The sequence below is a fragment of the Carassius auratus genome, chromosome 32 (assembly GCF_003368295.1).
Source record: "Carassius auratus strain Wakin chromosome 32, ASM336829v1, whole genome shotgun sequence".
NCBI lineage: Eukaryota > Metazoa > Chordata > Actinopteri > Cypriniformes > Cyprinidae > Carassius > Carassius auratus.
Window position 1 is genome coordinate 21,327,534 of NC_039274.1, and position 26,306 is coordinate 21,353,839.

Genomic DNA, 26,306 nt, shown 5'->3' on the forward strand with positions numbered 1-26,306 from the left:
CAGCTCTGTCACAAACATCAGTGAAAGACAGTGGATTTATTGCAATATTTGCGTTTAACCTAACTCATCCAACGCACAATGATGCATTCATAATTAAAAACGACTTTATCATTCGGTTTTGAGTGATTCCACTGCTGTCCTACAATAACATTAAGCAGACGCAATTTTCCAAATTGAAATCAGTTAGCATAGAGATGCTGATTATCACTTTTGTTACGTTATGGTTTGGCTTACTGTCTTTATATCAGACGTTTGTCTGGCTCTTCTTTTGGGCCACTATCGCTACTTCAAATGATCAACTTTGCTCTTACCGTTCAGTTCCTTCTCCATCCAAATGCAGCCACAGGTCCTCTTCTCTTCAACTTATTTACAAACCACAGAAAAGGACCAAATACCTGACTTAGATAAGTTGAATATGTATAGAACATGTGTAATTGATAACTTTTTAAAGATGTGCCCCACAAAGACAAATCGTGACATAATGATACATCAACAAGTCATGAATTAATGTTACTTTATGAGTAATAAATGATGAGTTAGTAATAATGTGCCCCCCCAAGTAAAGTCATGACATAATGATACATCAACAAGTCATGAATTAATGTTACTTTATAAGTAATTAATCATGAGTTAGTAATAATGTGCCCCCCCAAGTAAAGTCATGACATAATGATACATCAACAAGTCATGAATCATGTTAGTTTATAAGTAATTAATCATGAGTTAGTAATAATGTGCCCCCCCAAGTAAAGTCATGACATAATGATACATCAACAAGTCATGAATTAATGTTACTTTATAAGTAATTAATGAGGAGTTAGTAATAACGTGAAATAATCTTATGTTGCACCAAAATATCCAAGATGATAATGATGCATAATGACCAGCACTTAAAAAAATAAAAAAATAAAAAATAAAAGCACAGAAATGAAAAGGGTAAAACACACCTTTTATTTAACAAACCTTTTAAATAGTGCACCTTAAATCAAGAGGCATAAGTTGTGTATTACTTGTATGTTACTTTACAAAAAACTCAACATAAAATTTGAAGAGGTTACATACCAATGTTAAAATAAAATCAGGATTTAAAATTGTGTTTGAAGAAATGTTCACTAACCAACAGTAACATTATAAACTTTTTTTTTTTTGATGTTTTGCATTAACATTTTTTTAACAATATTAAAGGGATGCCACACCCAAAAATAAAAATTGTCATTTACTCGCACTCAAGTAGTTCCAAACCTGTAGGAGTTTCTTTCCCCTTCTGTACACAAAGGAAACTATTTGGAAGAATGTTTGCAACCAAGCAGATCTCGTCCCCCAATTACGATCATAGTTTTATTTTCCTACTACGGCAGTAAGTGTTGCCCAAGATCTGCTTGGTTGCAAACATTCTTCCAAATAGTTTCCTTTGTGTACAGAAGGGGAAAGAAACTCCTACAGGTTTGGAACTACTTGAGTGTGAGTAAACGACATTTTTCATTTTTGGGTGAACCATCCCTTTAAGCAACAATATATACCTCACTTCTTTGAGATGTCAAGAATGGCACTGCTCTCTTTCAATTTTTTTATCATGTCTACATTAGGCTGAGCAAGGCACCGTGCAAGACAGCTACCAGCAAATTTTTGGATGCTTTCTCCCTTTTTAAAGGTTGCTCTCATAGCTTTGTACTCCTCAGGATTTGCAATTGCCAACTCAGCAATGGGTGCTTGCATCACAATCGTATTTCTGTCAACATTCATTTTGTTGTAGGCTTCAGCTTTACTTAAACCACCATTTACCAGTTGTAACACTTTGTGGTAGCGTTTGATGGAGTCTTCAGGGGTTCTTACTAGGAAGAAGAAAGAAGAATGTTTTAAGAGTTTGATACAACATGAAGGTGAGTAAATTATATTAATAATGATAATTATTTTGGTTTGTGCTATTGCTTTAAGAAAAGACAAAAAAGAACAAAATGTGGTTATGATAAACTTAACTCTCTTGTAAAACAGGTTGGATCGCTTTCTGTTAAGATCATTTGTGTGTGCTTTATTAAACAGAGTTATTAAAATGAGGATAAACAATGATCACCTTATAGCAGATTACCTTTAAGGTACACAATGTGGCACTTTTTTTGTAAAAAAAAAAAAAACATGTACCTACTGTATTAAATCAGCAACTACATCATGAATCCATCTTCCAAACTATGTTTTTTGTCTTATCACTACGGTACATTTATCACTAAAGTTGAGTACTTGTGTTCTGACTACTATAGACAGAGCAGGATGCCAACCTCTGTGGAGGAGCCCAGTACCTGCATGACTCGTCACTGACAAACACAGAACTATCTCTGGTTACAATGTTATTCTACGAGATGCATGCAGTTTTATGAACTGCTAGAGCACCAAAAGTGACATGGTGTACCTTTAAATACCCATAGAGATCACGTTCAGTCCATATTGCCATCATGCTTGCCTACAAGGCCTTACATGGTTCAGCACCAAAATACCTGTCTGAACTTTTAACGGTCTACACCCCTAGACGAAATCTCCACTCTTCTGATTCAGGTTTTTTTTTACTCTTTATGTTCTGTGAGTGATCAGGCTGTTTCTTCTGTGGCTCAAAAACTAATTCTCTTCCCACTGAGATCAGTCATGTGGACTCTTGGTGTTTTTAAATCTTCACTTAAAACTTATTTTTTCAGGCTAGCATACAAGTGAATATTCCGTTTGTTTGTTATTAAATACTTTCTCTTAAATTTGTTTTGCTGTTTCTATTTTGTTAAAAGATATTAAAAGATAAAAAAGATATTATTTGTTTGTCTTTAGATGCAACCTTTAAAAGGTGCAATATAAAGTTTAACACTTTCTCCAAAAAGCAGATGCGATGAGATATTCTCTGGTTATTCACTTAAAGCCTTGACAATTTTCACTTCTGGATGAACTTTACCTTTTAATACTTTTGATAGAATAAACATACCTCTCCTAAAATCAAACTTCAGTTTCTTGGATTTCTTCTTGTTTTTTCGCTTTTTATCCTTTTTCTTCCTCTTTGCTCTTGGTTCAGATTCTGATGAATCTGAAGATTCTGAGGAGTCTGAAGATTCATCACTGGACTCATTCTCCTGTGATGCAGCAGTAGTGGATGAAGATGCAGTCAGTGCCTGTCTAGGCGAGATAACTGCTTCATGCCTCAGAAGGGCTATGACAAAGAACAAATAAAAAAGGTGTAGAACAAAACCACAGGTAAAGAATACATTTTTTTTTAAACCACAGTTAATTTAGAAAGAGATTTTTAATGTCTCAAATGCAAAAAAAGAGGGATGACCTTATCAATAACCTTTAGCAACCAGTCTTTGATAGGGCATTTGTTACTCTAATATCACACTGATTACAGTTTGGCATTGGGGAATAGGGGCTTTCGCACTAGAAGAACCTTTTATAGTTCCTATGACTATTGGCAGGAGTACCCACTTTTTGGCGTGTTCGCACTGCAGGAACGTGGAATGACCCTACTTAAGTGTAGGGTCTAACCCAGCACAACAGGAACTACCAGTGACATAAGTGTAAGCTGATTGGCTGAACTAACTACAAACATGAAAAACAGTGATAGATGGACTTCTCAACCTTGGCTTCAGGATAAAATCCAACGCAAGTTTGAGGTGACCGAGTGAAACATGATTATCTATTTCTGCTCAGCTAGCAACACTGGACATCAAACACACGGTAAACACATACTTTTTCATATACTGACTACTTTATTTGTATATGAGTTCTATCTAATAACATATTAGACAGGACTGTTAAACTGATAGTAAACTAATGAAGAGAATGGGAGTGCCATGTGCTCAGGCTCTGGCTTTCATAGTGCTGTCAAGTGTCACAACAATTACGGCTTGGGTCACTTTGGAGCGCAACTAAGAATACAACTAAGCAAAATGGCCCTTGGGCAGTGGTTCTCAAACCTGTCCTGGATTACCTCCAGCCCTGTACAATTTATATGTCTCTCTCGTCTATCATACCTGATTCAACTCATCAGCTCAAAGTGGAGTCTGCAAGACCTGAAGTGGATGTGTCACATATAGGGAGAGATACAAAATGTGCGGTGCTAGGGGTACTCCATGGAGAGGTTCGAGAACCACTGCCCTAGACTAGAGGAACATTTAGTTCTAAATAGTGAACATAGTCTGATGAATTCTAGTCCTCCCTGGTGGCTAGCTCCTAAAACCAAATTCCTATAACTACCAAGTGCAAAAGGGGCTAATATCACCCTAAGGGTCCACAGATTTTCCTGTCTGAAAGCATTTCTAATTAAACACTGCAACATACTGACTGGCAGAATTGTTTTTAAAGCAAGTTCATGACCCTATTACGTACCATCCTCCAATCTTGATCTGAGAAAGTTTTTGTCATCGGTCAGAGAGTCAACTTTTTCCTGAAGATGAAGAATCTTCTGCTTTTGTATCTCGATTGTCTGTTTTGCTTTGTCAAGAGAAATCTGTAAAGTGGGTGCACCTAATAAAAGAGAAATAAAAAATTAGGCCAAATTCAAGATACATAATTTACATTACACATTAACAGACATTTATGTGAACCAAGTGAAAAAGTATATATCTAAATGAGAAATTTAAATTCATCAATTATAATTTTTTCCCCTGTAATGTTCACATTTTTAAAATCGCATGTCAATGTAGAAAAGGCTAAAAACAAACCTCCAGTTTCACTGGTTTGCTGTACTGCAGGCTGAAGTCCTAAAATGAAAAAAATAAAATAAAAAATAAACACCAACTTAAAATGCAGCATTTGACCAAACAGACAGTTTAAAGGGGTCATATGATGCGATTAAAATGTTCCTTTCTTTTTGGAGTGTTACAAGCTCTTGGTTAGTTTCAAAGACTAAAGTCTCAAATATGAAATTATATTCTTTATAAAAGTTAGGTCAATTACTCCTACCTAAAACGGCTCGTTCTTACATGCCCCCACATGTTTGTGTCACAATGGGAAGATTTGCATACTGCCACCAAAACGTTCATGCAAAAAAAGGCAGAACTTTATTCTCTGTTGCAGCTGCTGTCATGTCTTGGAGATGTGCGTTTTGTTGTGAAAGCGAAACTACTTCGTTTGGTCTTCAAAAAATGGACACAACTAGAAATCATTGGTTAAGTTGTATTTCAACTCTGTTCCAAAACAGTCCAACCCAAATATTCAGATGTGTGCTGTGCATATTGTGGAGGACAAAGAACGTTTCCTGTGAGATTAGCCTACTATGCTGTTGTCTGGTTCTATAAAGTGTGGCAATTACAACTTTGCAAGGACAGTCTGCATGTACGTTTACATATTTAAAGACTGTGCCACTGATGATTCAAACGTGACTTTTGAGCAGTGAAGAGTAGAGCTGGTTTGTTGTTTCTCTGATCACTAAGGCAGACAAGGTTTTGTTTTTACGCAGCGCGATACGCAACATGCAAAAATACAGTAAAAGTCATTATAATCAGTAATTATGTCCCCACTGCATGCATGCCCGCCCTTGCAAGGGGTTTATTGTTTTTGTGTTGTCGTGCAGGGACATGGTATCACTGTATGGTGAGGGGCATAACAATTCCATCACACGCTTGAGGTATTCAGCCAATCACATCACACTGAATAGCTGGCCAATCAGAGCACACCTCACTTTTCAGGCCAATGAGCTTTTTAAAAAAAAAAAAAAAAAAAAAAAAAAAAAGACTTGTTTCAGAAAGGCGGGGCATATAGGAGCAACAATAATGTACATTGTGGAAAATAATGTTTTTAACCTTAAACTGCATAAACGCATTGCATTACACCAAATACACAAAATGATGTTCTTTTTAGCAACATCATATGACCCCTTTAAACGGTTTTAACTGTGGCATAAAACAAACATTTCGATCATTCTCAGGAATACTTGAATGGACGCTTTGAGATAAAAAAATAAAAAATAAATAGATGGGTTTTATGTAGTGTATAACATTATAGGTAGTTGGATGGGTAAACTTCAGTGAGCAAGCCCATTACATTTTTATGAAAGCCACATTATTATTTTGTATTTTGCATAAACATAAATGTATTTTTAAAAGCCCTTAAATTTTACTTTGTCTTTATGAAATTGACATGGGTATTTACACATTCACGTATATTTTTTCATGCTAATATTTGTAATGGATAATAGCTACACATACCACAGTTATTAGGGTAAATCTACTTGTTATTTTAGTTTTACAAAAAAACAGAAACATTTAGAAAATGTGCAAACACTTTATGCATACGTGGAGTATACTTTTTATACCAAAATACTGTTTGATATATCTGTTTGAATTAACTTCCCACTTCACACATGTACAGTATCAGCAATTGTATTGAATTACTTGCCTTCTGATGAGTTTGATGTATTTTCAGTCTGAACATTCTTGCGTGCAGATACAACTATGGGAGAAGCAAGCATAGTTCAGCATTAAAAAAAAAAAAAAAAAAAACACCTGAAACAGGTGCAACCAACATTTGGCTTTATCTCACATTATTAGGCTAGCCAACTAAATCTCAAAACCGAAGACAACAAAAAAAAAATCTACTGGTAGGATTTTTTCCACCGGCATGTGACATTTTTAAACAAGTGGTTCATTCATAAATCTACAAGATCTTATTTTTTGATCATCATTCTTAATCCGGTCTGGATGTACTCGGACAACAGTGCCATTTTCTCAATTTTTGTTCAAAATTGTTATTTTTTAATGAAACTTGCATTCAGTGTTGATAGAGAATGCACCATTTAGTAGTAGGCCTATCTGTGCTGACTTTTCAATCCCTGTTATGGGCAAAGATTTTATTAAGCTCCTATTTGAAGCTTTTTGAAATGTGTGAAGGCCACTACGAATTAGAAATAGAAACTGTAGACAGACGAGGTTTATGCCGTTTATAGCGTAAATTCTATTTGCCACACTGTGCAGAATTTTGCCGCACCTTGCATAATTCAACCAGTAAAATACGTTATTCAATTAGTAAATAACATCAGATATAATATCAGGTAGTTATCTAAATAGCAGGAAACATTAATAAAGTTTCTTTAAAAGTGCATATAGTAAGTTACAACAAAGTATATTTGAAATTAACAGCATTAGGTTTAAATACATAAAAAAGAAAGGCATTGTTTCACAAACATGGCTTAGATTAAGCCATTAGGCCTCATTTAAATCAGGATTTTTAACTACCTTTTATAAACGTGCCTTAGAAATAAAAACATTACTGGTAAGAGAAACAATTGCCCTGAAATATTTAAGATATGTCAGTGCAAGATGTTTTCATTTATAACAGGTCACACATGCATTTTAGACTGGGTTTAGGCTCAAAACCTTGTCTGTGAAACCGGGACAATGAGTTAAGTTACCAAAATCTAACTCCACCCAGGCAGCCCAAGTTTGCAAGCCTTACAAAAATAACGTTACACCAAACAAAAGACTCTGTTACAAGTAACGTTACTTACCATATTCATCTGATCTGTATTTGTTGGTAACTTTCCTCCCACAGCGCGTTGCTTTTCTTTTCTCATCCATCTTGCTCACATGATCTGCTGGTTGGCGCGAAGCGGTGGTTAATGGCTCGATTAGCGCCACCCCATCGTCCTCGTCGATTAGGGACATGGTTTGGATTGTAATTACTGTAATTCCCCCTCTAAACCCTACGTGAAGTTCTGGTGCGTCTTGGATATCTTTACAGTTATCCCAGTTTGTATATACTTCCAAAGACGGTGCAATACCATCAAGTTTTACCTGGGTTAAAATTTTTATTATGTTTAAGCCCCCCTGCATGATTGAAGCAGGTTCTGATATTGCACCGGAAATGGGCGGGGCAATCTCTGGTGTTTTTCGTGCCACCTGACCCGAGATTAATTTATTATTAGCGCTAAGTGTGGTTCTTCCTGGTTAGGAGCACGCTCATGGACGTGAATGAAGTCAAGTGTGTTTTGGTAAAGAATAACAGCAATGTTGCATTCAAAATTTTTACTTTTTTCGATTCAGAAGCCCACAACTAACAGGAAACTCAAACTCATTAAATGGCTACAAAGCAAAAAGTTACTAGCAAGGAGAGTAAAGTGCTCAAGATGTGGCCATAATATGAGAATGAAGAGAGCTACATCTCGAAATCTCGACGGTTTTCATTGGTGAGTTTAACCGATTTGTTGTTCACATATTGCTGAAATAATTTCTAGGGATGTTATAGGTTAACAAAGAGGAAACAATATTTTCTCTAAATAAACAACTTAACATTAACGTTATTCTATCAAGCTACGTAGTTAGAATGGTGTAAAGGCTTGAGATTGGATATATATATATATATCTCTCTCTCTCTCGAACAAGCCTATCAACAGACTCGCGCATTAAGTTACTTATTGACATGAGGTTGTTGTGCTGCATGGTAACGAAAGCATATTGGTTTAATTAGGGGTGTGACGACGAGACAGCCAATGTGAAACTGTCGAAATAGACCTTGCTGAATCGTTGTTATACAGGAATACGATTGCGTGGGTGTTTGAATCTAGATCGCCAATCGCCATCTTTAAGTGATTTAAAGCAGCACTATTTAACTTTTATGCGCTCTAACGGTTAACAAACAGAACTCCACGTGTCCCGCGGAAGAACATTCTAACCGGAGCAACTTCTCTAAGTTTGTCTATGGTGGTCCACGCAGGTATGTGTTAATGTTACTCCGCAGTGGTGACGACCGAACAGGCTACAATAGTCCAAACATTAAGTGTACCGTAGTGATTTGGGATGAGACAAAACGTTGTTTGGAAGATGAATATAAGTGGCCAGATAAAATAAAAATACTAAAGTAAATTAAGACTAAATAATTTTTATGCTCCATTTACACCATTCAGGCTTAATATTAAATTAATAATTGTTAAAAAGTAAAAGTGAAAGTAGTAAGCTTTGCACTTGAAACAAAGACCGCATTAAAGAAAAGACTGCACAAAAGCTTCTTCCTGCTTTGGCAATGGGCTTTACTTCTGCAGAAGTAGTAAACGCATTGGCTTTTCATTTTTGGGGAATTTTTTTTCTTTTTACCACTATTTATTAATTCTTAGTCCAGGTAAAATACTGTTGTCTGCATAACCATGTTTTGACATTTATCACCATCACAGGATGTGCACACATAAAAGTCATCGAGGCAAGAAAACCAGCCGATCAGTGCGAGTCGGGTCTCTCTTCGAGAGATCAAAACTCAGCTTGTCATCTTGGCTAATATTCATTTACAGGTGAGTCTGTTGTCGGACAGCAGAGATGGAATAGTAAAATGTTACAATGTTCCAAGTTTGATTGTTTTAATTTCAACAACTCTGCTTTTCCCATTCTGAGTCAGCATTGTGTACCTCACAGGTTTGCTCAAGGATTGCGGATTAGACAAATTGATATGATGCAAGATGGCATTGCAAAAAGTTCCAGAACCCTCTCTAAGATGGCTCGTATCATGAGGAAAGTTTGCCACTGTGCTATAAAACGATACAGACGAAGACATGGACAAATGATTGGAAGTGCTCGAGAATTTGCTGTTCTTGATGAAAGTAACTTCCGTCATAAACGAAAGGTAAATTTAGAACCTGTTATGCAAATTCACACTGCAGTTGCCCACCACTGTTGTCGTTTGAACGCTTCTATATAATATATATGAATTCTGCTAATAAGAACAGTGTAAAACACACTGATGATTAATGAGCTGCTGGATTCATGAATATTAATCAGGTTGTGTGCATTCTTTCAAACTGATTAGCTGAAATCAAATCAGTGACCATAATAGGTGAGCGCCAGCCAATGAGATTGTCGTTTGCACATTTAGTTCCGCTCAATAATGGAAAACCTGTCAGTTCTTTAAAGCAGGAAAAATCCAAAGGAACTCCGTTATTTTAACAGGAAAATAAACACAAAATATCATTTACATGTAATGTGTCAATTCTTCATGTGTACATATGACTTTCGTGCTCTCTGCTTTGTGATGATGACTCGTGCGCCTTTACACTAAAGTTTACGGTACATCAAATACAGGTGTGCTGTGCATCCATTGAGATGACTTGAAAATAGAACCGATCCTGAAACTCTGAAGTGCTCCATCTGAGTGTTTGGCAAGTGAAAATATATTTGTGATAAACCTATACTTGGCCTTCAACTTACTCACTGGCGAGTAAAATCTGAGAGTTTATTAGCCTATTGGCTAATATTATATATCATTTAGTCGCCCAGAGTGAAGATTAGTGGGTGATTTACTCACAATGTAGAGAGTTGTTCAAATGAAAAGCCCCCAATGTTTATGATGGATGGATGGGGATAGATGTACTTTCTTCATCTTCATACTTCTTGGTCTGCCATTTATAAAGCTCCTGCAGATTTTCCTTTAATTTCTCACCTTTTTGTATGTTTAAACATGTTAAATGAACATAATTACATAATATTGTAGTATTTCTCTTTTTAATTAAATATTTAACTTTTTACAGTATGGACGAGGGAGAGCATCAACAACATGGAGGCGAAAAAAATGGGTCCTTGGCATGCTAGGTGTGAGGGATAAATGCAGACACCCAATCTTGCGGCTTGTGAAAAGAAGATCAAGACCTCATCTAATCCCCATAGTTGTAAAACATGTGCGTCCAGGCACTACCATTATTTCAGATGAGTGGAGAGCCTACCAGGGGGCTTTGGCCAATATGGGCTACAAACATTTTACAGTGAACCATTCCCAGTGGTTTGTAGACCCACACAGTGGAGCTCATTCACAACACCTTGAAAGAGCTTGGTTGACATACAAAACAAGTGTATGGAGACTAAGGGGGAACAGGACAGAGAAAATGCTAAAAGAGCACCTCTCTCTCATAGAGTGGACTCATTGGCTTGGTGAAAAAAATAAACGGGGGCCACTTGGGCGCCTAATAAAAGATATTCACCATCAATTTCCTGTTTAGAGGACAACACACTGAACATTTGATTGTGTTTTATGTAATATTTAAGTAAAATACAAGTTAACTTGTCCTCTTGATTTAAGGTGCACTGATATTTAAAAGCTTTGTTTAATAAAATGTGTATTTTACCTTTTTAATTTCTGTGCTTTAAGTGCTGGGTAATATTTATCTTGAAATAATCATCTTGAATATACTGTTGCAAAATAAGAGTCACCTTTGTAGATGTTAATTGAGATTATTTAGATAATGACTTCACATTACGTAATCATTAACAACTCATAAACTAACATGAATTCATGACTTGTTGATGTATCATTATGTCATGACTTTACTTGGGGGGGGGGCACATTATTACTAACTCATGATTAATTACTTATAAAGTAACATTTAATTCATGACTTGTTGATGTATCATTATGTCATGACTTTACTTGGGGGGGCACATTATTACTAACTCATGATTAATTACTTATAAAGTAACATTTAATTCATGACTTGTTGATGTATCATTATGTCATGACTTTACTTGGGGGGGCACATTATTACTAACTCATGATTAATTACTTATAAAGTAACATTTAATTCATGACTTGTTGATGTATCATTATGTCATGACTTTACTTGGGGGGGCACATTATTACTAACTCATGATTAATTACTTATAAAGTAACATTAATTCATGACTTGTTGATGTATCATTATGTCATGACTTTACTTGGGGGGGCACATTATTACTAACTCATCATTTATTACTTATAAAGTAACATTAATTCATGACTTGTTGATGTATCATTATGTCATGACTTTACTTGGGGGGGCACATTATTACTAACTCATCATTTATTACTTATAAAGTAACATTAATTCATGACTTGTTGATGTATCATTATGTCATGATTAGTCTTTGTGGGGCACATCTTTAAAAAGTTATCAATTACACATGTTCTATACATATTCAACTTATCTAAGTCAGGTATTTGGTCCTTTTCTGTGGTTTGTAAATAAGTTGAAGAGAAGAGGTCCTGTGGCTGCATTTGGACGGAGAAGGAACTGAACGGTAAGAGCAAAGTTGATCATTTGAAGTGGCGATAGTGGCCCAAAAGAAGAGCCAGACAAACGTCTGATATAAAGACAGTAAGCCAAACCATAACGTAACAAAAGTGATAATCAGCATCTCTATGCTAACTGATTTCAATTTGGAAAATTGCGTCTGCTTAATGTTATTGTAGGACAGCAGTGGAATCACTCAAAACCGAATGATAAAGTCGTTTTTAATTATGAATGCATCATTGTGCGTTGGATGAGTTAGGTTAAACGTAAATATTGCAATAAATCCACTGTCTTTCACTGATGTTTGTGACAGAGCTGGTGGCAAATTTATAAATTGTGTCATTTTCATACATCTTGCTTCTAGAACGTGTGGTTTACTGTAGTTTATCTCAAAGTGTTAATTAATACATTAACTATTATGCAGGAACTAACATGTAATTAAGGTAGTGTTATTCATGCAGTATTTCATATGACTCATGTCATAGTTAAGTTAGTTCTTCATTAGCTCTTGATTAATACATGTCTTAACTCATCATTAGTTCATAGTCAAGTAATTATTAATTCAGGTATTAGTATTTGATGATTCATGTACTGTTATTGTAAAGTGTTACCAAGAAATCCGTATTAAAAGTCAGATGGTATTGTGTTCTTGGCCTGTAAAAGCAAACACGGCTTAACAAAAAGTGAACTTTAACCACATTTAAATAACTTGACATCCTAAATTCTGAAAATGGCTAAGCTCACCGGCGGATGATGTTGGCATAGTTTTTTGTGTTATTATGATAGTGGGCGAAGAAAGAACATTTCGCAAAAATGCTAATTGCTTCAGTTGTAGCACGATCCCTGTCCATGATTGCAAATGCGGTATGTTTACTTCCATTCACACTTAAGCGACTTCCTTTTACACTAAAATGCTTTCCATTTGCACTGAAAAGTTCATGCACATCCACATATGAAATCACTTACATATATACACCGGTGCTGATCATATAATTAGAATATCATCAAAAAGTTGATTTATTTCACTAATTCCATTCAAAAAGTGAAACTTGTATATTATATTAATTCATTACACAGAGACTGATATATTTCAAATGTTTATTTATTTTAATTTTGATGATTATAACTGCCAACTAGGGAAAATCCCAAATTCAGCATCTCAGAAAATTTAAATATAACTTAAAACCAATACAAAGAGAGGATTTTTAGAAATCTTGACCAACTGAAAAGTATGAACATGAAAAGTATGAGCATGTACAGCACTCAATACTTAGTCGGGGCTCCTTTTTCCTGAATTACTGCAGCAATGCGGTGTGGCATGGAGTCGATCAGTCTGTGGCACTGCTCATGTGTTATGAGAGCCCAGGTTGCTCTGATAGTGGCCTTCGGATTTTCTGTTGGGTTAAGGTCAGGCGAGTTTGCTGGCCTATTAAGAACAGGGATGCCATGGTCCTTTAGTCAGAGAACATAACTTTGGACCACTCAGCAGCAGTCCAGTCCTTTTTGAAGCGAGATGCTTCTGACGCTGTCTGTTGTTCAAGAGTGGCTTGACACAATCAATGCGACAGCTGAAACCCATGTCTTGCATACGTCTGTGTGTAGTGGTTCTTGAAGCACTGACTCCAGCTGCAGTCCACTCTTTGTGAATCTCCCCCACATTATTGAATGGGTTTTGTTTTACAATCCTCTCCAGAGTGCGGCTATCCCTCTTGCTTGTACACTATATTCTACCACATCTTTTCCTTCCCTTCGCCTCTCTATTAATGTTTTTAGACACAGAGCTCTGATTAGCTGATTAGAGTGCGCCACCAGGTGTCTCAATATTGAACCTTTTCACAATATTCTAATTTTCTGAGATACTGAATTTGGGAATCTCCTTAGTTGTCAGTTACAAACATTAAATAAAAAGAAATAAACCTTTGAAATATATCAGTCTGAGTGTAATGAATATATATACTATACAAGTTTCACTTTTTGAATGGAATTAGTGAAATAAACTTTTTGATTATTTTATGACCAGCACCTGTATGTAAACAAATAAAGGATATGTTTTTCTTATCTGAACTGCATACATAAGTAAAAAAAAAAATTATGTATGCGTGAGTGTTTTATGGATGTATATGCGCGCATCGAGTTTACATTTATGTGCCAGTGTTTAATAGGTGTATATGCACGGATCAAGTTTAAATGTATATGTGAGTATGTGCAGGTGCATGCACGCATCAAGTTTATATGTATACGAAAGTTATTCACAAGTGTGTATGCATTCATTGCTAACATTATATGTATTGGTATCGATTTCATATTAATGTGCATGTGTATTTTATATATGTATTTTCGAACATCCAGTAGTATGTATGTATAAGTGAGTAATTTATAGGTGTACATGCATGTGTTTTATGTATGTATTCATAAGCGTAGTTTGATTGAAATCCTACACGGCGCCTCATATGTTTCTTGATTCGAAATTTAGCATTATATCACTTGCTCAGCAATTCTTTGCAGTGAATGGGTGCCATCAAAATGAGAGTCCAAACATCACAAAAATGGGCAAGCAATCCACACCAGTCCAGTCCACCAAATAACATCTTGTGATGTCAAAAGCTGTGTGTTTGTAGGAAATAAATACATCAAGATGTTTTTAACTTTAAAACATTACTTCTGGCCAAAATATGAGTCCATGGTCCATAATAACACTTCCTCCAAAACCAATTCGCTGTTGTCCTCTCATATCTACTATACAAGAAAATGCAGGATATGTATGGTGTTCATTGGCTATTAAATTAAATTGTTTCTTAAATGAAATAACATTACATTTAAATATTTTTTACATATCAGGCATTGATACTAAGAACTATTAAGATGTTATATATCATTATACAATTTTAAGATATATATGTATTTATCTGGTCTTTTAGAAAGAATGCAGCATTGTGTGATTGCGTTGTACTGTGAATCAGTCCATTTCTTTAGATATTTTAAAAACAGGAAGATGAAGTTTAGTCCCTACAGCCTGTTTATGTTCTAAATGTAAATGGGAAGATGTGGATGAACTGAATGTGTTAAGAGCCATACATCTTAGTGATGTTGGATTTGTTCTAGAAAACTTGATAAATTCTGATTTTTGTAGATCTAAACACTTACCGGGTTATTTTAAGATTGCTCAGCACAGTTCATGTTGGTTCCATCATTGTACTCTAATGCAATTCACAAAGGCACAGTGGAAGTTCATCACAAGGTCAAGCTTTCACAAAGGTGATAATTCTGTATATTGAAGACATACAGTACACCCGTTTTTCTGTATAGTACATCCATTTAAGCGTGACTGAATCCTTTGAACCAGGCTGATTCAAACTGTTTTCTGAGAGTGTAACAGACAGATGCAGTGTCTTTTATTGAAGAATGTGAACACAAACTCTAAGAGCAAATCTCTCGTTTACTGTACTTGCATCAAAAATCTCAGCTCAGCACAGCACCTCTCAGTCTTCCAGTCTTCCTCCTCTAGTTGCTCAGTACACCGCAAAGGGAATACTGTAATGAGGTTTTGTATCTGGCTTTGAATGCCAGAGGCTTGTTTCTGATTATTTGATTTTCATGTCACTTTATTGCTCAGTTTTGCCATGTACTGGAACATGTGCCCACTTTATAAAAGTCAATTATTTTGCCCTTCAGATGGACTCTTCATTACATCAGGTCCAAACATTCAGTGTGTTTTCCAAAAAGTTCTTAAAAGTATTAGTTTAGATTTGTCTTCTATTATTTTTGCATTCATGAAAAACCTGGAAATTTCGGGCCATTCTTAAACTGAAAAGACGAAAGGCTTTGTAGTGACAAGTTGCATCAACTACTCGGATCCGAAGCAAAAATCTAATGAGTGGAAAAATAAAAAGGAAATTAAAAACATTGTCTGAAAATATTCATATCTAATCCAATTCCTGGAGTCCAAATTACACTGTTACAGCTATTATGCGATCTAAACATGTTTTTAAACAAGATCATACACCAGTTACAGGTTTCAGAACAGTTAATGATGCTAAGAATAAGGCATCAACATCATAATTTACTCTATTTTGTGCTAATGGTGTGGAATGTTTTACCTTCATCATATAAATGCACTGTTATTATGTCAACAAAAATGACACCTCTATTACTCATATTAAATGGCAACCAGCAGGATACGTGCTCTCAAATTGAATATTAATTTTCAATTCAATTCACGTTTATTTGAATAGCGCTTTTTACAATACAAATCGTTACAAAGAAACTTTACAGAAAAGTATGTTTCTACAATATTTAATAGTAGCTTATAAGTGGGTGACTGTCAGTTTGTGCACGTATGACAGGATTTTAAAAAAAATTAACACAAGACATAGTCAGCCAGACGATGAACATTATTAATATTATTAATAATTAATAATTATTATATTATGCAGTCACACTTGTAGCAATATTTGTTAGTTCTGTTTGTTGATTCAGGGTTAGCATCATCTGGGGTCCTCTGGGGGTCAGCATCATCTCTTCTCAGGTGTTCTGGATCCAGACTGGAGCTTGTGTAAATCCTAGTTACCACGGGATGTAAATCCCGTGGCGAAACATAGAAACAAATAGAGACATCATTAGCATAGCTGCTGATCCAACAAAGTAAAATTAATTAGTTTAACCCAAGCTAAAGAATAAGAATGCACATTTGATCAGATGCAACTACACTCACAATTTAAGAGATACATTATTTGAAAGCTTAGCGAAAGGGATGCGTTTTTAATCTAGATTTAAACAGAGAGTGTGTCTGAACCCCGAACATTATCAGGAAGGCTATTCCAGAGTTTGGGAGCCAAATGTGAAAAAGCTCTACCTCCTTTAATGGACTTTGCTAGGAACTACCAAAAGTCCAGCGTTTTGTAACCTTAAGGAGCATTGTGGCTGGTTAGGTACGTAACATAGGAAATATGATTTTCAAAAGACAATTTGCTGTCTAATATAACACCCAGATTTTTGACTGTAGAGGAAGTAACGGTACATCCGTCTATTTGCAGATTGTAATCTACAAGATTCTGTGCAGTGTTTTTCAGTCCAATAATTAATATCTCTGTCTTAATCCGAATTTAATTTGAGAAAATTATTTGTCATCCAATCTTTTACATTTTTAAAATACTCTGTTAGCTTAGATAATTTAATAAGTTTTATTTGGTCTCATTGAGATATATAGCTGAGTATCATCAGCATAACAGTGGAAGCTAATTCCGTATTTTCTAATGATATTACCAAGGGGCAACATATGTATTGAAAATAGAAGGGGACCTAGGACGGATCCTTGTGGCACTCCATATTTTACTGAAGATAAATGAGATGACTCCCCATTTAAGTAAACAAAATGGTAGCGATCGGACAGGTAGGATCTAAACCATCTTAGAGCCTGCCCTTGAATACCTGTATAGTTTTGTAATCTATCTATTAGTATGTCATGATCTATGGTGTCGAACGCAACACTAAGATCAAGTAAGACTAGAAATGAGATGCAGCCTTGATCTGACGCAAGAAGCAGGTCATTTGTAATTTTAACAAGTTCTATTAAAGCTACTTTGCTGTTACTCTACTGATCTGTTTCTACTTATTTAGCCCTATGTTAATCAGCCGTCAGAATCCAGTATGTGCTTTTCATAAAACTAGTTAAAGAACATGACAGTTCTCAGTTCTTTTGCAACAAATATGTGAATTAAAACAATTCACTTCAAATCAGAAAGTGAAGGCATCTCAAGAAATAGACATTAGATCCTTTTATTGCATTTAAGTCTGTCATCAAGGGATATATATTGTTAAAAATGTGATTTCACTTTATTTTAGCTGGTTTATCATATTGAGGGGAGCACATGAGTAAAGCTGGAACTGCCTAATGAAGGTTTGCTAAATACAGGTCTTATAAAGTTCCCTTTCAGTCTGTCACTCTCAACATCACATCGGATGACCAACGAATTGGGATATGACTTAGATATATCAATCTACTTCAGGTGTAAACTAAACGAGCCAATGCACATCAGCTGCTGTTGATCACAGCTTGAGTACACAGTAAGTAGGCAGTAGGTGCACTGCATATTCAGCTTTTCGCTTCACAGCCGTTGGTTTTCCCATGTCAGTTGGGTTGTACGCAGCAGGCTGCACTATCCCCTGTGTGTTGCAGGCAGCCATCTCCCCGTGTGCTTCAGCACATTAAAGGATTAATTTCTCTAAAAGAGAATTCACGGGTCTTTTTAAAGATGTGGTTTTTTAACTATGCCTTTTTCTGTCACCAGTCAGACTGGTCTTATGGTGATGGTGTGGAATTCCCCTGCGAGGGGAACCCCTCTGTCCACCGTTGTTTCCAAACCAGTGGAGCTTTCAAGAGAGCATGCTGGACCCACCACGGGGTAACACCTTTATCTTCCGCAGCTCCCCCCGACGATACGATGTCGAGGGTGAGCCAGACTTCTCTGGCGAGGGAGAGCACTGCCTTTGCACCTTTCACTGCCAGCAACCACCCCAGTGGCCCATCCTCATTCAACACTCTCAATGGTGGTGCAGCGAGGGGGTAAATAGGAGTCCCCCAGGTGGAGCGGTCAGTTGCAATGCAATTGTGTCCAAATGCCACTACCACCTCTTTTCTCGGTATGGAGTAGGACTCAGTTGAACAGACAACACTCCTCATCCAGGAGCCTGACCCAAAACCTTCTCCCTGTGGTCAGACCTTGCGTTTCTCCATGCAGGAGTGACCAGGTCTCCAAGCATGCTGTGGTCTACACAGATGCCTCAACCACCGTACAATGGGCTTGCAGTTTCAGTGGTTTGGACGGGGCCCAGACTGCACTGGCACATCAACTGCCTTGAGTTGCTGGAGGTGCACCTTGCCTTGATCTCAAAGGGCACTTATGAGGCAAGTATGTACTAGTCCACAAGGACAACACTGCAACCATTACTTATATTAACCGACGAGGTGGTCTGCACTCTCATCATATGTCGCAACTCGCCCAACACCTCCTCCTTTGAAGTCAGAAGCATCTGAGGTCACTTCATCCTGTTCACATTCCTGGGCTTCTCAACCGGGCAGCCGACGAGCTGTCCAAAGCTGCACCCCCAGTAGATTGGAGACTCCATCACCAGATGGTCCAGCTGATTTGGAGATGTTTCGGAGCTGCTCAGGTAAACCTGTTTTCCTCTCCAGAAACCTCCCAATGCCAGTTGCACTGGCACACAGCTGGCCGTGGGGCCTGCACAAGTATGTGTTTCCCCCAGTGAGCCTTCATTTGGTTGGACTCCCAATTCGTTGGTCATCCAATGTGAAGTTGAGAGTGACTGTCTGAAAGGGAACGTCTCGTTTATGTATGGTAACCCTTGTTCCCTGAAGGAAGGAATAGAGACGTCACGTCCCGTCGCCACAGCTCTTGTACCTGAATATACTCACGTTAAGATCAGTGGCAGCTTGATGCAATAACTGCATGTCAATGTGCATTGGCTCGTTTAGTTTACACCCAATTTAGATTGGTCTATCGAAGCGATATCCCAATTTGTCGGTTATCCAACATGACGTCTCAGTTCCCTCCTTCAGGGAAGGAGGGTTACCATATGTAACCCGAGACATGTAATCTGTAGTTGCTTTAACTATCAGACCATCACTGGTTTTGTGATATTTGAATTTCAGCACGAATGTACATCTGTTATATCTACTTCTATTTCATAATGAATAAAATACGCTTGTTTCTTTATCTTCAGCAGACATCTTGGATAACTTAAATAGAATATTAAAGATATTGCATTGCTGATGTTGTGAGACAGCAATCATCCTCTCATAGTTCACTCTCAAGTTTGAAAGGATCATTTCTGAAGAGCCACTCATAAATGTGTTTACCAAATCAAAACATCAGAGTGCGCTTCATCAGACAAGCATGACAGCTTGGTCATCTTGAGGAGGTCAATCTGATATTCAGAGCATAATTTTTAGTGCAAGTCATCCAATAAAATCGTAAGCAAATTCTAGCATAAGTATGCACAATTCTCACAATTTATTAGTGATAAAACATGCATGCTTCAATGCTAGAGAAATCATATATGAGGTTTACCATTACCTAGTGATCAGTGATAGCACAGTAAAGTATGGTGATCTTACACCATTGTCTGACAATCTCTCTGAGCTCATTTATTAGAAATGAGTCATATGAGATTATGTTCAATGCAGCAAATGCACTTCTAGTATAATGTTTTTGCCTGCTGTTTCACATTTTCATTTACGATGCACATTAAAATAAGATTGGACAATGGATAATGTGTTTATTGCTCAACAATGATGCCATTTCCTATTTGGATGTTGCACATAATGGTTCTCTTGGTGAAATCACTCCTCAAAAACATCTCAGTGAAGGAAATGTCTGTATCTGTGTTTTTCAGGAATGCCCCAGTGGTGTGGTCAATGAAGACACATTTAAGGAAATATACTCTCAGTTTTTCCCACAGGGAGGTGAGTATATTTAAAGTCATATATTTTCTACTACTATTTCCTTTACAGTTATACTGTATAGTGTGATTTTTTTATTTATTTTTTTATTTTTTTGCCTGATCTTACCCTTTATAATAGTTTTTATTGGTTTAACCTTTTGTAGTTTGATTCAGTCTTATTAAATAATAAATAATCAAAAGTTTAAATTATGGCACTAAAAGATTATAAGACGTTTAAAAAAATAACATTTATGACAAAAAAGACGAAATTAGATATGTAGTCATAATTATGGCAATGATTAAAATGTTTTTATAATTTAATTCATTTATATAATAAAACAATATTATAATTTCTCATATTTTTATATGAGTATTATCTCATTCTAATGTCTCAGTATCTCATATTTTTGACTTTCATATTGATGATCTACTAAAACGTGTTATTTTGCACTGGAAATGGGCTTCCATAGAAATATGATTAGAACAGTGAAAAAAATAAAAAGCTATAATGATGGCACAAAAGTCAAAATTATGAGATACCAAAATGTAACTATATTTGTTGTTTTTGATTGCTTCCATTGTCCTCATTTGTGAGTCGCTTTGTATAAAAGTATCTGCTAAATGACTAAATGTAAAAATGACTAAATGTAAATGTAACTATGAAGGAATTTTACTTTTAGTTTATAATGTCCACTTCGTACATAAAAATTTTGACTTTTCATAATTATCTCAACATTTTAACTCTCATATTAAACACAGTAAAATTAAATAAATTAGTCAAAATTATGAGATATCATATTTATGAAAATAACTTTTTTGTCATCATTTTGACCTTCTCATAATATAAATTATTAATTAATACATTATAATATGATTAATGACTTAATATCTAATATTTATTAGAATTATGACCTACTGTCATAATACTGTGTGTGTGTGTGTGTGTGTGCGTGTCTTTAACCCAGAAACTTTATTACATCAAATAGAAATAACATATGAATTTATAGAACTAAATTTATAGGTTTCCACATAATTTCAAGAGACCAACACAAACACACACCTGATCTGAATGGAGGTCTTCCAGTGGAAATGGCTGCTGTAGTGATTCTTTATTCTTTTGAGTCACATGATTTGTGCCACTGCAAAGTCAAAGGAGTAGTTTTAGAATTATGAGTTTGAGCTTCTCTACATCATTTGCCAGGGTTTGTGACAAATCTCTCATGTGGCCCTGCTCATTTCCAGCCCATTCACATACACACACTGCTTGCATTATTTATAGCCTAATGGATCATAGCTTGTGCAAGCTCATGCATCCCCTTTGTTGTTGAATATAATAAGCTATGAAATGATGTAATGACATTGCTGTGATTGAAGCTGAGCAGTTTCTTGTTTTATTTTTCAGACGCATCATCATATGCACATTTTCTATTTGATGCATTCGACACAGATCAAAATGGCTCTGTCAGTTTTGAGGTAAGTAATAATTACTAATGGAGCATTCTGAAGATGATCTTTCTTACACATACATGGCGTGGATGCTTGTGGATGTGCTAATTCTTTATAGGTTAAATGCATGCAGTTTCAGCCTCATCTCTACTGAAAGACTGAAATAAATTTAAAATAAAATATAAAATAAATTGAAATAAAATGTAAAAGTATTTTGTAGGACCAATGTAGGACCATTTAAAATAAACTGAAAAAGTGTAAGGTATGACATGTATGACAAGTCATAAATGTGAGATACTCAGTAAAATTATAAAGTTATAGATAAATTCATAATGGACTTTTTATTGCATGATTTCAACTTTAATTCATTATTTCATATTAAGTCATAATTATGAGAAAAAAGGTCATAATTGTGACACAAAAGTGAAACTTCTGGGATATGATGTCAAATTATGAGATACAGTAAAAGTTTGAGATAACAAAACAAAAACAAATCATTGTCATGATTTTGAATTATTTACTCATGACTTTGACTCTTTATTGCCATAATTTTGACTTACCAAAGCTATTTTTTTTTCTTTTGTGGCAGAAATAGGCTTCCATAAAATTGTAAATAAATAAATAGAAAGAAAGAAAAAGAAAGAAAGAAAGAAAGAAAAAGAAAAACTCATGTCTATGGCATTAACCATAAACACATAAATACATCTCGAGACATTATGGGGATATAAATGCATTTCTATTTTTATTTATTTATTTATTGAGTTGAACACTGTTGAATAAATGTCTTGACTGACAATTCACAATTGTGTCTTGCAGAGACATTAGGAAATATTTTAACCACCAATGAACCGTCAATTTGCACACAACAAGGATTTCATTCTTCGGAAATAAACAAACATTGCTGGTTCCCAGCGATACAGTAATTAAACTAAATGAGAATATCCTTGTCTTGTTTTTAATAACAAAGTTTGGCTTGTCCTGTCGCCATTTAGCTCCTGCTACAGCTTATTTTGTCATAACTGGTAATTAAAAACCTTGAGTGCTCATGCGAACAGTTCAGCCTGAAAGAATTCCTCTCATCATTTTGTGTGGAAAAATTGCATGTATTTCCATTCACATGATCTTTGCATGTATACTGAATTAGTGAGACCATAATGCACCCATTAAAATACAATGAGGTATCATATCATCTTGTGAAATTAAGTGGTTTGTTTAGCAGAATAATCATGAATTAAGTTTTATGTGTAAATTACACATTTATCTTGTTATGCAACAGACTGATTTCTCAATGTCTTTCATTGCATTACAGGATTTTGTGATGGGTCTTTCCATTCTCTTACGAGGCACCATTCATGAGAAGCTTAACTGGGCATTTAACCTGTATGATATTAATAAAGATGGATATATAACAAAAGAGGTAATACTTTATAACAATGAACACTGTATCTCATAAATTCATTTAGTTGGTGTCATGAACTAAAAATGAACAATTAACTTTTATTATTCTAGTTTAGTGTTAATTTCCACATAAGTTGGTACAGTTTTAAACTTCTAAAGTTAATCATTTACAATTATATAGTAGTAAATTAACAGTCAAAATATGAGAAGTGAAAATTGACAAAAATATTTAAATTATGAGATACTAAGTAATGACTATGGGATAAGTGAAAATTACCATAATTATGACAAAACTTAGATTTTCTGTCATAATTTCAATTTTTATATCATTATTATGGCTTGATTATGACTTAAATGACAAAAAGTACAAGTATGAGATAGTATGAGATACTAAGTAACAATAAGTCAAGGTATACAATCAAAGCATAATATTAATATAATATAAGCGATAAGTCTAATTTATGTCTTAATTGCAACTTTTGTTTACTTTATACATCAAATTATTTCAACTTCTCAAGTTAACAATAGACAATAGTAATAAATGAACACTATATTAAGAAATACTGAAACCATGTTTTTCATTGTCAGTTAATGACACCAAATGCATTAATGAATGCTAACAATTTAAACCTTACTGTAAAGTCGTACCAGAAAAATAACTTTAATGACAAGTGATTAGATAAAACACTAATAAACAACATGACTGTCTGTTGTGTGGGTTTCACAGGAAATGTTAGATATCATAAAGTCCATCTATGACATGATGGGGAAATGCACATATCCCATGCTTAGAGAGGAAACGCCACGACAGCATGTGGAGATATTTTTCCAGGTGAGATTGACTCTCTAATTGCATCTAATTGATTCTGTAAGGATTGTTTTTTATGTTTGTTTGTTATTTCTTTTTTTCAAATAGACAATATTTACTAGATATGAAATTGGTAAAGCAATCTGTATCATGTTATTTAATACCAGGAACCTACAAATGTAGTTTCTACTAATGTTATTATAGAGACTGTCTAGATGTAATTATAAAGGTCTGAAGTTAAATAAATAGAGCAACCTTAAATTAACACAATGACTGTTTGACCCTTTTTGTGTCTAGACGAAGTCATACTAAGTTATGGGATTAAAATTATTGTACATTTTAGTCAAATGAGTTGTAAATTAGATGATATGGCCTAATTATGAGATAAAAGTCCAAATTATGAGATACTAATGATGACAAATCTTTTAACTTTTTGTCATCATTCTGACTTTATTTTATAGCTCATTATGACTTAGCTTCTCGTCATTTTGACTTTTACCTCATATTTATGACTTTTATATCATAATTATCATTTACTAAAGCATTTTTTTTTACCTATTATGTGGCGGAAAAGTGAATATGTCATGTTATTTATCACCATGATCCTTGTTTCTGCTCGTGTTATCATAGAAATTGTGTAGATGTAATCTGAGTCAAGAAAAATGGCTAAAGCTAAATGAATAGAGCAACCTTAAATGAACACAATGACCATTTGACCTTTAACCAAATAGTGGACAAACCAAACCAAGTCACAAATATGAGAAAAAGTATTTAAAAATCATCATAAATTTTATTAACGGGATGTTAAGGCATAATTATGAGATAAAAGTCTTAATAATGAGACATTAAGTCATTATGACATAAAAATTGTGACTTTTCTGATTTCTCAACATTTCATAATTCTCATAAAGACCTCTCATTTATGACTTTTAATGTCATACTTATCATTTACTAAATTATTGTTTTATCCCCCTGATGGAAATGGACTTCCTTTAAAATGGTGATTAAATATGGTGAGAAAAAGAAATGATTGCCAGACACAGCACTTTGGTTCATTGGTAAAGCAATGATCAAGTTTCTTCTGATGCAATCATAGAGATTGTCTAAATGAAATTCTAAGCAAGGAAAATGGCTAAAGCTAAACGAATAGAGCAAACATAAATGAACACACTGACCTTTTGACCCTTTTCGTGTCTTGACAGAAAATGGACAAAAACAGGGATGGAGTGGTCACTATAGATGAATTTATAGACTGCTGTCAAAAGGTAAGTCTATTTTTGTTCTTGATGTGGTGTTCTGCATGAATGTCTTTCCTGAAAACATTTACGATATGTTTTTCTTGAGTAGAGCTCCTTACATAATGTTCAGTATTGTCCTGAAGCCAGTCCATTAGTCTCCACAGGTGAGCTGTTTTTAAAGTGTTCACCTGTGTCCGTTTGTTCCCTACAGGACGAGAACATCATGAAATCAATGCAGCTTTTTGAGAACGTCATTTAACATCTGAATGGACTCTGTTAGCTGGCCAGCTCACTTATCCACCTTTATACTCCACAAACCCGACGTCCTCAATGATACACATCTGATTACTAGCAGTGCTTTACCCGTAAACCAAAATTAATAGCATTTTTAATATCAAAGAAAAATTATTTTTAAATTTTTTTCACTTATACTTTTATTTAATATAGACAAATATTCTGTTAATAATCTTTTTTTTTTCTCTGATGTTTTGAAAAAAGTTTTGAAACTAGAAACCATAGTACATATTAAAGTAACATTTCATACATTTATATTATATACAAACAGAATACATTTCTGTGTACATTTTTCACAAATCCAATTTTGAATTGCAACAATTTACGAGGAATATTTGAGATACAGTTTAACTTAACTCAGTAGCTAAAGAAACAGTTCACCCAAAAGTAAATATCTAACATCCAATAAAAAAATTGTTTTGTTTGTTTGTTTGTTTTGTTTTCTTAATGAGAACAGATTTGGAAAAATGTGCATTACATCACTTGCTCACCAATGGATCCTCTGCAGTATTGCTAATTTTGTCAGCCATTTCTAATTTAGTCTTAGTCCTTGTGTCAAATGTCCTTTATAGTTGTTATCCTATTTAGTTAGCTGTTTCCTGTTTTTGTTTAGTCAAGTTTCAGTCGACTAAATATCTGAGAATTTTAGTAGTTTTTAGTCAATTAATTTTTTT

General features: G+C 35.0%; 2 protein-coding genes and 1 long non-coding RNA gene across 3 annotated transcripts; 2 read left to right on the forward strand and 1 right to left on the reverse strand.

Annotated features, from left to right (window-relative positions):
• Window positions 1-1,272: 1,272 nt before the first annotated feature.
• On the reverse strand, window positions 1,273-7,877 carry LOC113051820 (coiled-coil domain-containing protein 106-like). Its single transcript, XM_026215940.1, has 6 exons — window positions 7,475-7,877; window positions 6,367-6,420; window positions 4,692-4,730; window positions 4,357-4,494; window positions 2,960-3,181; window positions 1,273-1,832 (listed from the first exon to the last, which is right to left on the reverse strand). Exons 1-6 carry the CDS (start codon window positions 7,797-7,799, stop codon window positions 1,522-1,524), a joined length of 1,089 nt encoding a protein of 362 aa, XP_026071725.1. The 5' UTR covers window positions 7,800-7,877; the 3' UTR covers window positions 1,273-1,521.
• An 859-nt stretch (window positions 7,878-8,736) lies between these two features.
• Window positions 8,737-10,556, forward strand: LOC113052510 (uncharacterized). The gene is made up of 3 exons (XR_003277052.1): window positions 8,737-9,247; window positions 9,369-9,576; window positions 10,478-10,556. It is a non-coding gene; the product is annotated as an uncharacterized LOC113052510 (long non-coding RNA).
• Window positions 10,557-18,428: 7,872 nt separating this feature from the next.
• LOC113052401 (Kv channel-interacting protein 4-like) lies at window positions 18,429-25,789 on the forward strand. Its single transcript, XM_026216847.1, has 9 exons — window positions 18,429-18,537; window positions 18,726-18,892; window positions 19,181-19,234; window positions 20,401-20,470; window positions 21,851-21,921; window positions 23,204-23,311; window positions 24,020-24,124; window positions 25,303-25,365; window positions 25,550-25,789. Exons 1-9 carry the CDS (start codon window positions 18,429-18,431, stop codon window positions 25,595-25,597), a joined length of 795 nt encoding a protein of 264 aa, XP_026072632.1. The 3' UTR covers window positions 25,598-25,789.
• The last annotated feature ends 517 nt before the right edge of the window (window positions 25,790-26,306 follow it).

What these genes read in the sequence shown, in the direction of transcription:
- LOC113051820 (XM_026215940.1), bottom strand. Translation starts at nt 7,799, where the DNA reads ATGCAGGGGGGCTTAAACATAATAAAAATTTTAACCCAGGTAAAACTT. An exon ending in GCAAACCAGTGAAACTGGAG is followed by an intron (nt 4,495 to 4,691) that starts GTTTGTTTTTAG and finishes CTCTTTTATTAG; the next exon opens with GTGCACCCACTTTACAGATT. An exon ending in CAGATCAAGATTGGAGGATG is followed by an intron (nt 3,182 to 4,356) that starts GTACGTAATAGG and finishes TCTTTGTCATAG; the next exon opens with CCCTTCTGAGGCATGAAGCA.
- LOC113052401 (XM_026216847.1), top strand. Translation starts at nt 18,429, where the DNA reads ATGTCGAGGGTGAGCCAGACTTCTCTGGCGAGGGAGAGCACTGCCTTT. An exon ending in TCAGTTTTTCCCACAGGGAG is followed by an intron (nt 20,471 to 21,850) that starts GTGAGTATATTT and finishes TTTATTTTTCAG; the next exon opens with ACGCATCATCATATGCACAT. An exon ending in TTATAGACTGCTGTCAAAAG is followed by an intron (nt 25,366 to 25,549) that starts GTAAGTCTATTT and finishes TGTTCCCTACAG; the next exon opens with GACGAGAACATCATGAAATC.